Source organism: Sebastes umbrosus, chromosome 8 (assembly GCF_015220745.1).
Source record: "Sebastes umbrosus isolate fSebUmb1 chromosome 8, fSebUmb1.pri, whole genome shotgun sequence".
Taxonomy (NCBI): Eukaryota; Metazoa; Chordata; class Actinopteri; order Perciformes; family Sebastidae; genus Sebastes; species Sebastes umbrosus.
In genome coordinates this window covers 27,223,613-27,239,540 of record NC_051276.1, presented here as the reverse complement: position 1 = coordinate 27,239,540, position 15,928 = coordinate 27,223,613, and the positions used below count along the sequence as shown (strand labels likewise).

The 15,928-nt window shown below is 36.9% G+C and overlaps 2 protein-coding genes across 3 annotated transcripts; one reads left to right on the top strand and one right to left on the bottom strand.

Moving 5' to 3' along the window:
• Positions 1-98: 98 nt before the first annotated feature.
• On the top strand, positions 99-5,754 carry spring1 (SREBF pathway regulator in golgi 1). Of its 2 annotated transcripts, XM_037778037.1 has the most exons (6): positions 99-208; positions 540-729; positions 3,734-3,890; positions 4,009-4,160; positions 4,428-4,541; positions 5,236-5,754. In XM_037778037.1, the coding sequence occupies exons 2-6, from the start codon at positions 634-636 to the stop codon at positions 5,317-5,319; spliced, it is 603 nt and encodes a 200-aa protein (XP_037633965.1). In that variant the 5' UTR covers positions 99-208; positions 540-633; the 3' UTR covers positions 5,320-5,754. The 2 variants fall into 2 exon arrangements, with proteins under 2 accessions (XP_037633965.1, XP_037633964.1); XM_037778036.1 differs by having other exon boundaries at positions 112-729.
• A 296-nt stretch (positions 5,755-6,050) lies between these two features.
• Positions 6,051-9,831, bottom strand: LOC119493042. Its single transcript, XM_037778035.1, has 3 exons — positions 9,565-9,831; positions 8,678-8,841; positions 6,051-7,785 (listed from the first exon to the last, which is right to left on the bottom strand). Exons 1-3 carry the CDS (start codon positions 9,578-9,580, stop codon positions 7,312-7,314), a joined length of 654 nt encoding a protein of 217 aa, XP_037633963.1. The 5' UTR covers positions 9,581-9,831; the 3' UTR covers positions 6,051-7,311.
• Positions 9,832-15,928: the final 6,097 nt, after the last annotated feature.

Sequence of the window (15,928 nt, the reverse complement as noted above, 5' to 3'; positions counted from 1 at the left end):
GATACCCACCAACCACCAATCAGCGTCCTCTGATTGGAGGATACCCACCAACCACCAATCAGCGCCCTCTGATTGGAGGATACCCACCAACCACCAATCAGCGTCCTCTTTCCAACAAACAACACATCCGGGTTGGAAATGTTGTTTTGCTTGGATGGTTGATATCATATTTCTCTGGATAAACATCACAATTCCTGCTTTTTTAGACGTAATGTTGCACGTTACAGAATCGTTTTCTTCTAAGGAGACTTAAATGCGTCACTAGGCTGCATCTTATATATTTGTTGTCAGTGTTTAGCTTAAATATAACCAGAAAGCTAATGCTAAGCTAACTAGCAGGCTAACTAACAAAGCATGCTTTTTATGGTGAAATATTGTTATTGAGCTGTTTTGTATTTAACATTACTCCGTTTAGCATAATCAGTCAGTACTGTATCTTAAACCTGCAACATGGGTTAGCTAATGTTGAAAATAATCTCTTGTTCTGTACAATCTACTTGCAAACTAACAGTTTAGCTAAACCAGTCATCATCACCTAGATACACATCGTTACCTGACTACATACGTCAGTCAAGGGGATCGATACCCGTCTGGAGGTTTTGATGGTTTGGACTGTCACTGTCAAGCCATGCTATGATGGTGCTAAGGAGGCTCCTGAGGAAGCGCTGGGTGCTGGGAGTTGTCTTCGGACTGTCTCTCATCTACTTTCTCACCAGCACACTCAAACAGGTACAGAAAAACTCACTACACTACATCAGATGGTGGGTATTTTCTGCTCCAGGTTGTGGGCAAATCAGGATAAGATCCTTGGTTATGTGTGATTTTTATGTTACAAAGAGGACAGTGTTTATAAATTCAATTGAGATTTATGAAATAATGAGATGGGGGGAAAGTCTGTTTTTGTGTCATAGAAGAAATCACCTGACAGATCTAGGTGCTCCTGCACATGTGGTGCAAAAATCCTGTAAACCCAATATTGCCATAAAGCAGTCCTGCTCATTATTAACTTGAAATAGTGCCTTCAATATAATACACAAGATAAGATAAGATATTCTTTTATTAGTCCCGCAGTGTACAGCAGCAAAGGGGATAGTGCAAAAAACAAGATGCATCAGCTAACACAGTAAAAAAGAGCTAAACAAAGTGTGACAAAATATGAACCATTTAAATAGAAGGAAGTATAAAAATAGGAGCAGTATATACAGTATTGACAATAAAGAGACTATTAACAAAATTACACAAATGGAAAATGATATTGCACAGTGAGAATGAAATTAAATTCCACCTGAAAATATTGCACAGTATGAATTACGCCTAAGATATGAAATGGTATAGTAATGTGAAATATTGCAAAAATATGTGGACGCTCTATCTCCTGAACCATTGCAGTCACTCACAATTGCTTACAGCCCTAAATTACATATTTAAGTTACTTGTTTTGTCTAATCAATAATCGAAAATCCAAAGATATTCAGTGTTCTATCACAGATGACTAAAAAAAGCAGAAAGTTGAGAAGTTGGAACTAGTGAATTTTCTGCATCAGAATCGCTTAATTCGCCAAATGTACAATTTATACAGGAATTTAACTTGGTGATACAGTGTAGTAAAAAAACAATAAAGTAAAAAAGGTTAAGTTAAAAAGTTAGAGGACAAATAAATACCATATACACTTAAGAATGATAATATACTACATATACATATAAATCCTGGCATATACAGTGCCGTGAAAAAGTATTTGCCCCCTTCCTGATTTCTTATTTTTTTGCATATTTGTCACACTTAAATGTTTCAGATCATCAAACAAATTTTTATATTAGACAAAGATAACCCAAGTAAACACAAAATGCAGTTTTTAAATGATGATTTCATTTATTAGGGGAAAAAAGATATCCAAACCTACCTGGTCCTATGTGAAAAAGTAATTGCCCCCTAAACCTAATAACTGGTTGCGCGACCCTTGGCGGCAATAACTGCAATCAAGCATTTGCGATAACTGGCAATGAGTCTTTCACATCGCTGTGGAGGAATTTTGGCCCACTCGTCTTTGCAGAATTGTTTTAATTCAGCCACACTGGAGGGTTTTCAAGCATGAACGGCCTGTTTAAGGTCATGCCACAGCATCTCAATCGGATTTAAGTCCGGACTTTGAGTAGGCCACTCCAAAACCTTCATTTTGGGTTTTTTAAGCCATTCAGAGGTGGACTTGCTGGTGTGTTTCGGAACATTGTCCTACTGCATAACCCAAGTGCGCTTGAGCTTGAGGTCACGAACTGATGGCCGGACATTCTCCTTCAGGATTTTCTGGTAGAGAGCAGAATTCATGGTTCCATCAATTATGGCAAGTCGTCCAGGTCCTGAAGCAGCAAAGCAGCCCCAGACCATCACACTACCACCACCATATTTGACTGTTGGTATGATGTTCTTTTTATGAAATGCTGTGTTAGTTTTACGCCAGATGTAACGGGACTCACACCTTCCAAAAAGTTCAACTTTTGCCTCATCAGTCCACAGAATATTTCCCCAAAAGTCTTGGGGATCATCAAGATGGTTTTTGGCAAAAGTGAGATGAGCCTTTGTGTTCTTTTTGGTCAGCAGTGGTTTTCGCCTTGGAACTCTCCCATGGATGCCATTTTTGCCCAGTCTCTTTCTAATTGTTGAATCGTGAACACTGACCTTAATGGAGGCAAGTGAGGCCTGCAGTTCTTTAGATGTTGTTCTGGGTTCTTTTGTGACCTCCTGGATGAGTCGTCGATGCGCTCTTGGAGTAATTTTGATAGGCCGGCCAATCCTGGGAAGGTTCACCACTGTTCCAAGCTTTCTCCATTTGTGGATAATGGCTCTCACTGTGGTTTGCTGGAGTCCCAAAGCCTTAGAAATGGCTTTGTAACCCTTTCCAGACTGATAGATGTCAATGACTTTGTTTCTCATCTGTTCTTGAATTTCTTTCGATCACGGCATGATGTGCTGCTTTTTGAGATCTTTTAGCCTACTTAACTTTGACAGACAGGTTCTATTTAAGTGATTTCTTGATTGAACAGTGATTGGCTAGTGAAATTGAACTCAGCTTTCCAAAACATGTGGTTGATCACAGTTAATTCATGATTTAACAAGGGGGGGCAATTACTTTTTCACATAGGGACAGGTAGGTTTGGATAGCTTTTTTCCCTTAATAAATGAAATTATTATTTAAAAACTGCATTTTATGTTTACTTGGGTTATCTTTGTCTTACATTAAAATTAGTTTAATGATCTGAAACATTTAAGTGTGACAGATATGCAAAAAAATAAGAAATCAGGAAGGGGGCAAAAACTTTTTCACGGCACTGTATACACATGCATGTTTGCTTAAAAGATTACTTCCGAGATTAATAGATTATATTGCTGATATTTTTTTTTCCATTGACATATTAGCTAATTTGTCCAGCTCTATCTGATTGAAGTTTGAAACGTTCTACTACTACTTTCAACGCATAGGTCTTGTACTTGGACAGCTGTTTTGTTAAGACAATATCTAACGTGAGAACTTTGTCTTCTTTTGTTCAATGAAAAAATGGTTATAGAGAAAAACATTTTTAGTTCTCAACATCAACTCAAGAGTTTTTTTATCGGAAAAAAATTCCCTCCTGTATTTTCTCACTTTATATCTCATGAAGTTGTCTGACCCTATTCTGAACTTTGTCGAGTTGTGTTTTCGAAGGCATTTCATGACCTTCTCCTGTGTGAATTTTGCAGGAGGAGCGGACCATACGGGACCGCACACTCTTAGAGGTTAGAGATTCAGACCATCGCATCCCCTGGAAAGTCCGTTTCAACCTCGGCAACAGCAGCCGACAGATCACTCAGTGCAGAAACTCCATCCAGGGCAAGACGCTGCTCACAGACGAACTTGGTGAGTGATGCAGCCGTTACTCACCGCCATACAGTGAATGATAACACGACAGCTCCTTGAGACTGATTTGTTGGCTCTAATCAACGTATATATTGTTATCTGTGTTAATGTTTTACAGGTTACGTCTGCGAGAGAAAAGATTTGCTGGTTAACGGCTGCTGTAACGTCAATGCTCCCAGCTCCAGACAGTACATTTGTAAAAGCTGCCTGGCCAACGGCTGCTGTAGCATCTATGAGTATTGCGTGTCTTGCTGCCTCCAGCCCGATAAGGTAATCTGTCACATCAAGGATGCTCAGGGCTTTGGGTTATTACTGTCATCTACATGCTGCATCTTGCGAGACTGCTGCGTGCATACATTCTAATGGATGATCCTTAAATGCAAGATATAATATCTCTCAAAGTTGAATATTGACTTTGCATTTTAAACATACCAGTGACCATGAGGTGCAGAAAGAACATGTTGAACAGATTCAAATCTGTACTAAGTGTGTCTTACACATGTTCACTCTCTTTCTTATCTGTATGCTCTTCTTCAGCAACCTCTCCTTGAGCGCTTCCTGAATCGTGCAGCTGAAGGTTTCCAGAATCTCTTCACTGCTGTGGAGGATCACTTTGAGCTGTGCCTGGCCAAGTGTAGGACCTCTTCACAAGTACGTTATGAAATGAAAACGTTCAACTCTTGACATACCACAACCCTTTCTTTTTAAATACAGAATTAGTCTAAAACGTATCCGTTCAATTTTTGTAGTCATTTTGAAACTAACTAGTGAAAATGATTCTCCCACACAAACATAAACACACCACGACAAAGTCAATATTTCACTCATATAATTTTCATCTGTGTGTTTGTTGGACAGTCTAATCTAGATAGAAGACTTTTCATCAATGTTTCACTATGACTCATTGCGATTGTCTCTTCAGTTTCCTGAACGTCAAAAAGTTGCAACAACTCATTTTGTTTGTTCTCTTTATGATTTAAAATCTACACTCACATTCATTCTGCCCTGACTTTGACCTTGCTCTAATCAATAGAAACTGCTCAGAATTTAACTTTTTTTTATTGTCAGTTGCTTTCAATAAGAGCATCAGACAAATTCCTAAAATCTGCGTTTTATGGTTCATGGAGCTGAATGAATGTTTGATTTTATTACATTCCTGGTTTGCCTTTCAAAAATGAACCACCCATGAACATTCAAATGCTCTATTGTTTTAGGTGACAAAAGCTTCACACTTAATTTCTTTGTAAATGTATTCAATTGGCTCATTCAGCAGAAAACATTATATTTGCGTTATTACAAAAATATACTTTAATTTATTAACATGTTTATTCTTTTTCTCATGCAGAGTGTTCAACATGAAAACACCTACCGAAACCCTCAAGCAAAGTACTGCTATGGAGAGAGTCCTCCGGAGCTGCTTCCTGTATGAGCATTTGACTTCTCAGATTTAGGAAATACAGCTGGCCAGCAAATGCGTCCCTGTTCGGACACCTAAAGGTGCTTGGAGAAGAGACTCTCTGCAAATGAACTGCTGTCTTGGACTATTTTGCATTATTAGTGGCAAAGAGATCCAAGACCAACCTCAAAATGGACAAATTCTGTATGTGATTTGATTATTTACACTTCATAAGTGCATAGAACGCTTCATACATTCATCCGTGATGATCATCAGGTCTACATATAGCAGGCAGCTCATCTTCAAACTGGGTCATGTCATTAAATAGGCTTCATTTTTAAAAGAAGGCATCAGCTGTTTCACATTTTGTTGAATCTTAAAAAAACAAAACAGCAAAGAATGTCATTACGTCTGTGTGTAGTGCATGCATATGAAACTGCTATTTAATAAAGTGACTGTGAAATTAAATGGGTTATAGTTTCTGATTTTTAGGAGTGGTGACTGTCGAAATTTTATTTTTCTGAACTGTTATGTTACGGGTGTAAAGAGCAGTTCAAAGACCCAAAGAAAATCATGTTTTTTAAAGGTTACTGAAGAAAACGTATGGGTTTAATGTGCTAGAGAAAAGGAAATAGTGCTGTACTACATGATCAAGCAGTCATTTTTATTTTTATTAGCAAAAAAATTGCATTAATGGAACAAACAGAAGTCAAAGCATTTAAAAAACAAAGAAATTGTAAAAAAAATAAAAATAATTTGAGTATCCTCAACAGTGGTAGGAAAGTATGTACAATTATTAAAAACATCCATGTTCTCCAGAGTATGTCAAATTTAAGGAACTTTGCTGATTTTCAACATCATGTAGAATCATTTGAAGCTTTTCTAATTGAATATTAATTGATGATTTAATTTGAGGATGACGGGGCCCACATTAATCTTTGTTACAGTGTTGTTGTTCTCTTGCATCACATTGATGGGAGTGTGACAGACTTATCTGCCTCACCGTGCTCCGTCCATCTGTCCACACATTTCAATACAGTGATTGGAGTCCAAACTGGTGGCTCTCTGTAGGTGATTCTTATCAGCATCTCTTTCTACCTCAGGCAACGCTGCCTGCTCACAAGGGATAGACGGCCAGAGCATAACAATTAATCATTGTGAAGGCTGAGAAAACAAACTGTGGTAATTAGGAAATGTATTAGAGCCCCTTTTAATTTGCCTTTTTGGCAAGTTGATTAATTACGGTCACATGGGAGCGATGTCTGAGTTTATTTGAACAAAGCCATTTCTGATAAAGCTTTTAGAGGAACAGTTTGGCATTTTGGGAAAATGTTGAATTGGATGATAAGATTGATACCAGTCTGATCTTCTCATCCAACTCTCAGCAAGAAAGTGAAAATGCATACTTCCCAAAATGTCATACTACTTCTATAAACAGTTGAAAAAATGCTAAAATTGTCATCAATCAACTATTTCATCTACATAAGGCTGTCTGTAAAAAACACTTTATAATAAGGGTACAAATCATATACTAAAGTAATTTCTAAGGTTTCAACAACACAAATACCTTTTTCTTATTTTTAAACAACTCATGTTCCACCCACTATGTTGTAAATCTGTCAAAAATACCTTTGGGTCTATTCTCATAGGAATATGGAGCTTTTTTTTAGGCTGAGCAAATGCATTCTCCTGAAATAAACTTTTATATCCAGGAGGAATTTGGTTACATATCTTTACAGCAGCCCACTGCGCCTAAATACTTAGGATGGGTTAAATGCATGTATCTGTATGAATATGACAATTCTAATAAAGTTTTAGTTAAGCATTACTTAAGTATATGATTTGTACCCTTATTATAAAGTGTTACCACTTGTGGAAATTGCATTAAATTCATCCATTCATTCAAACACAGTATGAAAATGTCAACACGCATTGCAAATAAGCATGAACAAATCTTGAGAACATCCTTCACTATTAAAGAAAAGCTGCCTTAAACTGTAACCGTGTCTGCATCCCAAACTGAGATTACAAGAGGTATCCGCTCCCCTCCAAGTACTTCTGAAGTGTTGCCTCAGGAGTTTCACCTTTTGTCTTATTTTTCCCTTTAACCTTTGAAATGCGGACCACAAACTTACGTTCCAGCCAGTCCAGATAGTCCCTGGCTGTCTTCAACAGAGTGTGACTCCACTGCTTTTTCTCAAATGCACTCGTGGGCATTATGGGTGGGGATGGCTCCGGGGAGCATTCCCCTCCCTGAATATGCTTGGCACAAACTACGAGATTGTTGACACTGGAGATGGCGTTCCTGAGCTTCTCGTGAAGTGAAACATCTGTGGGGTTGAGGTTGTTCTGCTGGTCCTCCAGGATTTTCTGCAGGCCCTTACCCATGAAGAGGAGGCTGCACTGGACCTTTGACCCATTGAGAGTAGAGTCGTCGTGGACCTGGAGCTCAGGGAAGCCGGGGGACCAAGTGCCGAGGTGCTCCCCATTGGCTTTATTCTGCAAGAGAAGACCAATAGTGAATTTAATTTGAAGATTTATTTTGCTCATCACATGAAATATGAAGTCTGCAATCTCACTGTATCACAAATGTTCCACTAAACTCTCTGTCAAACAAGAAATGTGTCTGTAGAGTTAATAAAAGTGATGGTTTTAAAAGCTAGCATTTGTGTTTACTGGTGCATGTCAATGTACAAATGTCATTAAGACAAATGTTGGAGATCAACGCATTTACACAGGCAGGAGCACTGACTAAAGACAAATGTGGCTCATCCCAAACACGGAAATGTAATTTAATATTCATATTAGGTATGTCGCGATATACCGGCATTTACAATAACTGTGATATTTAAAAAATGAAATACTGATATCATGTTAACAATACACGTATGATAATATTGTGTTAATCAAATTGTACTTCATTAATTTACATTTACTACATTTATCTTTACAGCTACAGTTCATTTTCGTTTCTACAGATTGAATTTATATTTAGTTTAATCTATAACAATGCATCTCCATAACATCTAAAGTCAAACGCATCCTGCTTTTTACACGTAACCAAGCCAACCAAGTCTTGTCGTCCAATATGGGTGGTGAAGAGCAATGCTCAATTCAAAGCAAAGCTGCACCTGCACCAAATCCCTGAACAATAATGTAACTGTGATGACACTAATGCTTGCACTAATCATTTGGTTAAATAATTACACATGCATTTTCTACAGTGATTGAAAGCTGCTTCACAGCAACAGAAAGAAGACTTTCTCTGCTCATCATTCTGTTACTGAAACTGATGTCCAAACTTGAGGCAGAAATTTCAGTGTGATGAAGACTGTGACATAGACACCATATTCGGACATTTGGCAGAGACCCACAGTATTATGTTACTTACAAAACCTTTCAAGCTCTCTTCAACCTCACGTTTGGTGAGGGCTGTCAGCTCTTTCGGTTTGCATGAAACACCAGCAGCACGTTTCTTTGGTATATGACCTGCATCCGAGCTTTGCATCATCAGAATCAGCATCCAAGTGCACATCACTGTCAAAACCTGAAAACCTGCAAATGCACAATCACAACTGTTTAAATCAGTCACATGATTCTGAAAGTTTGAAAGAATTGCAGTGATGGATGAAGTACCAAAAGAGCCACACTTGATTAAAGGTACAGATATCTAACCAGAAAATAACTTTAGTAGAAGTTAAAGTCACCTATTAGAATATTACTTGAGTAAGAGTCTTTACTTTACTATAAGTAATTTTCTGATAGTAATTGTACTTAAGTATTGAAAGTTAAAGTACAAGTAAGTGCTGTTAATAAAAGAACAAGGATTTCGAGATTTATTTTTAAGTTTATTCCTTCCTTATTGTACACCACCTTAAAAAAACATGCGGTCTCCCTGGACTTGAGCAGAAATCAAAACTTAACTACGCCTTTGAAAGCATTTTGTTTGCACTTGCCCATCACGTGAATGAAATAACTTGCAAGCAAGGACCATTGATTCACAAAACCCATTTGCCTGCAATAGTAATGAAATAGTAACGAGTACTGAGGATGCTTAGGGGAAATGTATCTGAGTAAAAGTACACATTTTATTTAGTAAATGTAGTGGAGTAAAAGTGAAAGTTGACAGAAATTTAAAAACTCAAGTTAAGTACAGATACTCCCAAAAAAATACTTAAGTACTGTAACAAAGTATTATTCCGTTACATTACGCCACTGAATAATTTCTTGCTTTCTGACACACATCGATGAATGAATGAAGAAAGTGTCATACTGTACCTGCTCCGTATTTCATTTTGACTCCGCTCTCAAGTTTTCAAATATGACAAGGACTGATTCCTAATGCAATCACAATCACACAAGATCATTTTTATATTTGCAAACCTCTCAAAGGAGGCGTGTGAACGCAAAGATAAACTTCCCCCTATCTCTTTCTAAGCCGTATCCTTTTATGAAAAAAAGTAAAGCCACAAACCAACCAAGATTGGGTCTCTATGACAAGGTCAACACCTTTTTGTCACTTCCACTTAAGGAAATGCTGCAAATCACTGATGAAGATGATTTGTATTGAACACACGAAGGTTTACTCATTTGATGAAAACTGATAACTTTCCAGTGTAAATAACTGAAAGAGAAAAATCAATTGTTTCCTTGGGTCAAATTTAAGTGAATTATCCGGCAGAACTTTGATTTGGGAAATGATTTTGGTTTGTTTATAGGTTTGTTATAGCTGGATTTCATTCACCTTGCATGACCCACACACAACAGTGAATTTGTATTCTGTAGAAGCGATTATTGTTTAAGATAAACAACCATGTCATCTTTACATCATTTCAGGTTAAACAACTTCCTTTAATATACGTCAGATGTTTCTCACTTATTTTTGTGATGACATGTTTATGTTATGATTGATTCATTACCTCTCTGATCCCCCTGACGCAATACTTCCTGTGCGTAGATGTGACGCTAACCACGCTCGACAATATCCTTTCATGTCAACCCGGTTCAGTTCCATTTAATCCTCCACCTGTATTTTCTAACTCTGCATACTGGTTTGAGTTGGTTGATACTGCATGCTGATGATAAGTGATCCGATCCTTGGCATGAAAGTTGATTAAGAGTTTTGTTTTTGTTGTTATGAAAAATAAATAAAAAGCAAACTCATTATTCTCATTATTACAGAATCTGCTTTATTAGGTTTAGTCAGAGTATCATGATTTAAGTCATTAGAAATAGTCATTACAGTTACAAAATAACTTTACAACAGAGCAACAGAGACTGATGTTATGGCTTCTACTTTATATGGAATATATATATCAACATGTTTATTTACCCTAACTTATGTAAATGTAAAATGCTTTGTAGTGTTACCACCCCATGTAAAATAGATGTTGTGTGGCATTGAAACATTTTGAAGGGGATATATCATGCTCATTTTCAGGTTCATACCTTTATTTTGGGTTTTTACTAGAACATGTTTACAGCCTTTAATGTTTAAAAACTTGAGCCAAAGAACTTTTTTTTCACAGTTCTCAAGCTGTGGGTGACATAGAGGGGGAGCCTAATCTGATTGGCTTGTTGAATCACATGATTTCTGATCTAGACAGCCCACAAAAAAACTCACTGTTGTTTTATTTCAGTTTGTGGGTTGGTAGGCACTCCAGATATCCAAATGTTTGTGCAAAAGCACTGAAAAAGTGAGTGTTTTCATGCAGCCCTGTCTCCCAAAAATTACGCATTGTGAATTACGTTTCTAGGGAAACGTATTTTGTCGCAGATTATGTTTGTTTTTGACGTATCACAAAAAAGTTTTCAATGATAGTCCGCGGAGGTTCACGTAATGAGGAGGTCGGGGTGGTGGATGGGTCAAACAAACACAGGTGACCACTGTTAGTGTCCCGTGTGAAACTAAAAGTCAACGTTCACTTATTTCAATTTACGCCTGTATAGTTAAACACGTAACAAACATTTTTAGCCAAACCATGATGTTTTTTTTTTTACTAAAACTAACCCCGAAGTTTTGGTGTGTTTTTTGTTTTGTTTGAAACTGTTTAAAGCTGTGGCCGTAATCCCTCGAACCATAATTAAAATGCAGTTTAGTTGTATGGTAATTTTGTAGGAGACAGGATATTGTTCAGGATATGTCCCCTTTAAAGGAGATGTTGAAGAAGCAGACCGGCAGGCAGGAGAAAGTGCAAAAAAAGTGTCATTTAATAACAAAAGTATTAATGAAACAGAGGCAAACATGTACACTGTGAAATTCAAAAAAATAAATAAAAGATAAATTCAAGCTTAAGAAAAGAAAAAAAGAACAACGGCTAAAATTGTCAAAATAGTCTTTCCCATTGACTGAATGGTCTTTTACATTCTCAGCCTCACTGGAACATACCACCTGCTCAGGTCAGCATATGGTTGAGCTAAATACATACAAGGCATAAAAACATACAAAATAATAAACATAGCATTACTAAACAGTTACAAGTTACTCTTAACATCACAAATGACCTGTGGGCACACAAACACATCCATGAGTAAACTATCTTTAACAAAATGCCATTTACCACAGAATGGTTGTACCCTTCCTTCCATAACTTGGTACTGCCCAATCCCTCACTGCTGAGAGGACCTAATGATGCAAACCTGTTCTCACTACCACTGATAGAGCTGATTATCTACACCGACATCACAGAGGAATAAATAAAACAAACAAGAATATGCGTTATGTCACCTAACTAATAAATTACTAATTAATAAATATATATTATTTTATATTACAATATAATATTAAATTTCTGCCAGTAGATTCCCTTAAATGCTACACACTGTTCCTTTAAGAAAATAAATACATATTCAATGAAAAAAATATAAATAATCCTAATTTAAGATACATCGCAGTATGCTGGCCATAGATTTAATTAACATTAATTCCTGTTTAAAACAAATAAATATACATAAATAACAATAACAAAATGAACATTGTGCAAAGCAAGGCAATTATTTTCAATGGAAACGTGGCTGTGCTCTCATGGGCAGCTGCGTGAGTCATAATGATGCACACTACACTGATTTTCCCTCCCGAAACAAATCGCGAGCCGAGCACGGCTTCAGCTTGTCAGCAAAAGAGACTCACATTTGTCAATCATGACGTCTCACCCTCCTTTTTATAACATCAAATAACTAATTAAAACCAAACTTCTCAGAAAAATTTAACACTTGAACACACATCAGCGTGACATGAACTACCTAAGATGACAGAAACCATATTTGGGAAAAATTTATTTGACGTGTACTTTGACTTTCTAGTTTGGCCCATGTTCCATCCGCTAACATGGAGGGGGTGGGATTTATGACCTATACTGCAGCCAGCCACAAGGGGGCAATCAAGATGTTTTGGCTTCACTTTTGGGGAACTGTCTCGTCGTCCATCTTTACAATACATTTTATTTTTACTTTTTATTATTGTATTCTTGTTTTATCGTTGGACATTGTTGTTCCTAGCTGTTATTTCTATTCTGTGTAAGTACATTGAAAGAGCTGCATAAAACCGGAGTCAAATTCATGTATGTACTTGGCAAAATAAACCTGATTCTGATATACGGTCTATGATACCAGGTGACATCATCAAAGTAATTTTCTCAGACTTCTCAGGAGTGCCCCTTACATCCCTGCTTTGATTTGTCACACAATTTATTTGCCTCTGTAAGTACCTGTGACACCCGTTCAAGCCAGTCCTTCAGGTTGACTATGACACCCCATCCATGTTCTTTTTTGGCATAGCCATGACTGTGGGAAAACAGTGGTGGGGCTGGTGTTATCGGCAAAGAGTCGATGTTTTTGAGGTGTTCCTGTATTTTATATTTATGGTTGCAGAGGTTTTTCTTGAAGTGTAACAGGCGCTTCGCAAAAGACGAATTGTTGCTCCAATTAGAAAAAGTATTGTGATATTCTTCTACCTTTGAAATGTGCAAACAAAAAAGCACATTCTTGATGTAGATGTCCTGCAGCTTCTCAGAAATGGTGATACCAGATATTGTTGGCTTAGGAACATCGTTTTGAACCGAACCAGGCATGGGTCCGTGAAATTTTATCTGTAAAAAAGATTGTGAATGAATTCACCTTAAAAAGTGCAGAGACAGTATGTTGATATGATTTCCTTTTTACAAATTAGCACAAGTCAGAAGGACTTTTGGGAGTGGAAGAAGTTAAACTGACAATAAAGTTAAATTTACATGAAATAGAAAATTAAAGTCCATCTTACTCAGTTATTTCAGACAGAAATAAATAAGTGTATACAGCGAAATGTACATAAAAACAATAACAATATTGGTACAAAGATATCAGTTAAACTTGTTGTAGTAGGCAACAACCCTACAGTGTTAAACCCGCAGTAGGCAGAGTGATTTTGGCATCATTGGGCAAAAATTCCATAATAACCTTCAGCATATTGTAATTCAAGTGTTCTGAGAGATACAGTAACTAGACTTCTGCACCTCCTCATGGCTCTGTTTTCAGGCTTTAAAAAATCTAGCCCGTGATGGGAGACTTTGACCAATCACAGAGAGAGAGAGCACCGGAGGACACCGGAGGACATAGAGGCACATGATTTCTTTCAGATTACCTGTCTCATGCACTACTGTCAGGATATAGTGACCGTTTTATAAAAATAACTTTTTAAGTCATATTTGCTACAATTCTACCTACTTCAGCTTTAACTCAGATGTTATGTCATAAATCATTGGGTGGTACTTACATATTCATTCAGTGTCTGATTTGCTTCATATCTCAATACGTCTGTGAGAGGCTTGATGCAGTCAAAGTCACAGCTGGTGGGAGTAGGAGTAGTAATCACTGGTTTCCCCTGGACTTCCAGGAGCATCAAGACAAGTGCTATGAAAAGATCATGTGTTTACAGATGACTCAAAATGTAACACAGAATATAAGACAAAAATAATTCTGCTTCTTTTAGGGATGGATTTCTCATCACATTAGTTCCTTTTAAGGGGTCAAAAGCCAATAATGGTTGTGCCTAAAGAGAGCTTAAAGCATTAATCGGATGTAAGCTCATTGTGAATTTAACAAGATTTAGCAAATATTGATGTATTTAATAATGCCTCTAATAGCTATGTGTTCGGAGTATTGCTTGTTTGCTTTCACATGTTCTGTATTCTGAGTAAAAATGGAAATCCTTCAACATCACTGAAGGTATTTCCTTCGACAAGGCTATACTTTTTAGAGTGTAGTCTTTTAAAGGTAGGAGAGGGGTAGTTAACCTGTAAAGAGTACGCTGCAAAAACTACAAGAAGACATTAAATTTGGGAGGATCAGTCTCCCCTGGTATCCAAATATATAGGCCTACACATTCACATTACTAAAACAAATAAATGCACACAAAAGTCTGTACAAATGCTTGCTTGTAACATAATTAATATAAAAAATAAAATTTGATTTGTCAGCATTATGCAAGGTACAACGTTTTGGACATTTAACCTAAGCGGCTAAATACTAATCTGCATTATTAGATACATCAAAATAATAATGCTATGTAGAATTAAATATTATAAAGATATTTACCATAGTGCCTTAGAAGTCCATTGAGTGTGAAATCCATACTGTCAGTAGTCAGTGATTTGCTGTTCAGTGGTTCTTGTTAAACAAACCACTTACAAATAGCAAGATGCTACTTTTCAAAATACTTTTTACTGGTAACATGGTCTTTATATACTGCATTAGTTCGCTCATCAACACCCACTCACACTGACACAGACACACCCACACGCTACAAGAAATGACAAATTCCATTATGACAGTTTATTTTCTTTGCATCACTCATGTCATGACAGCTTGTCTCCGCCCTTTGGTTTTAGCAGGGTTGTGACTTACAATCAAAAACAGAAAAAAAAGCTATAACATAAATTACAGACCAATGTTTGCTTTATAGAGTGCAAAAAATTTACAAAGTTCGAATATCAACACATTAAATGATACACCATTTCACTTTCTACTTTGTGCCCAAAAAATTGTATTCAGGACAGCCCTATCTGCAACACAAAATTACAAACATTAATTTTTCAGACTTTTCTTTAATCATTGCTATTTTCTTGTCAAATGGGGAATAGTTTCATCCCTTGTGAGACTTAAAAACTCAAATTAAACAATCTGAATTATGAAAATCACTCATAGGTTAATAAATTGTATAACCTATAACGAGGGGTCATAGAAGACATTGCTGTTTTAAGTGGACACAAGTCGAAAAAGTTGGGAAGTCTCAAGGTATTGTTGAAAAAATACTTTTTGTGAGGTCAGGTAATCTCAAAATTCTAGTCAATACTACACGCTATACATTATGAATCATAATCGGTGGATCAAACCTGTAGCAAATTTGATCTCACCTCCCTGACGGTAGCTTTCCAGATCTGGAGCTTGGTCTTCTGGTGTGCCCCAGGGTTTCGTTCTGGGTCCCCATTTTGTTTGCCTTGTACATGCTTCCCCTTAGACAGATCATTGGTTTAATGGTGCTACTCGTTTCTATGCAGATGACATTCAATTATAATTCTCATTTCAGCCTTAGAATATGTACAAAATTGTTTTTTAAATAACTGCTTTTAAAATAAATTCCATCAAAGACTCAAAGTCATCCACTTAA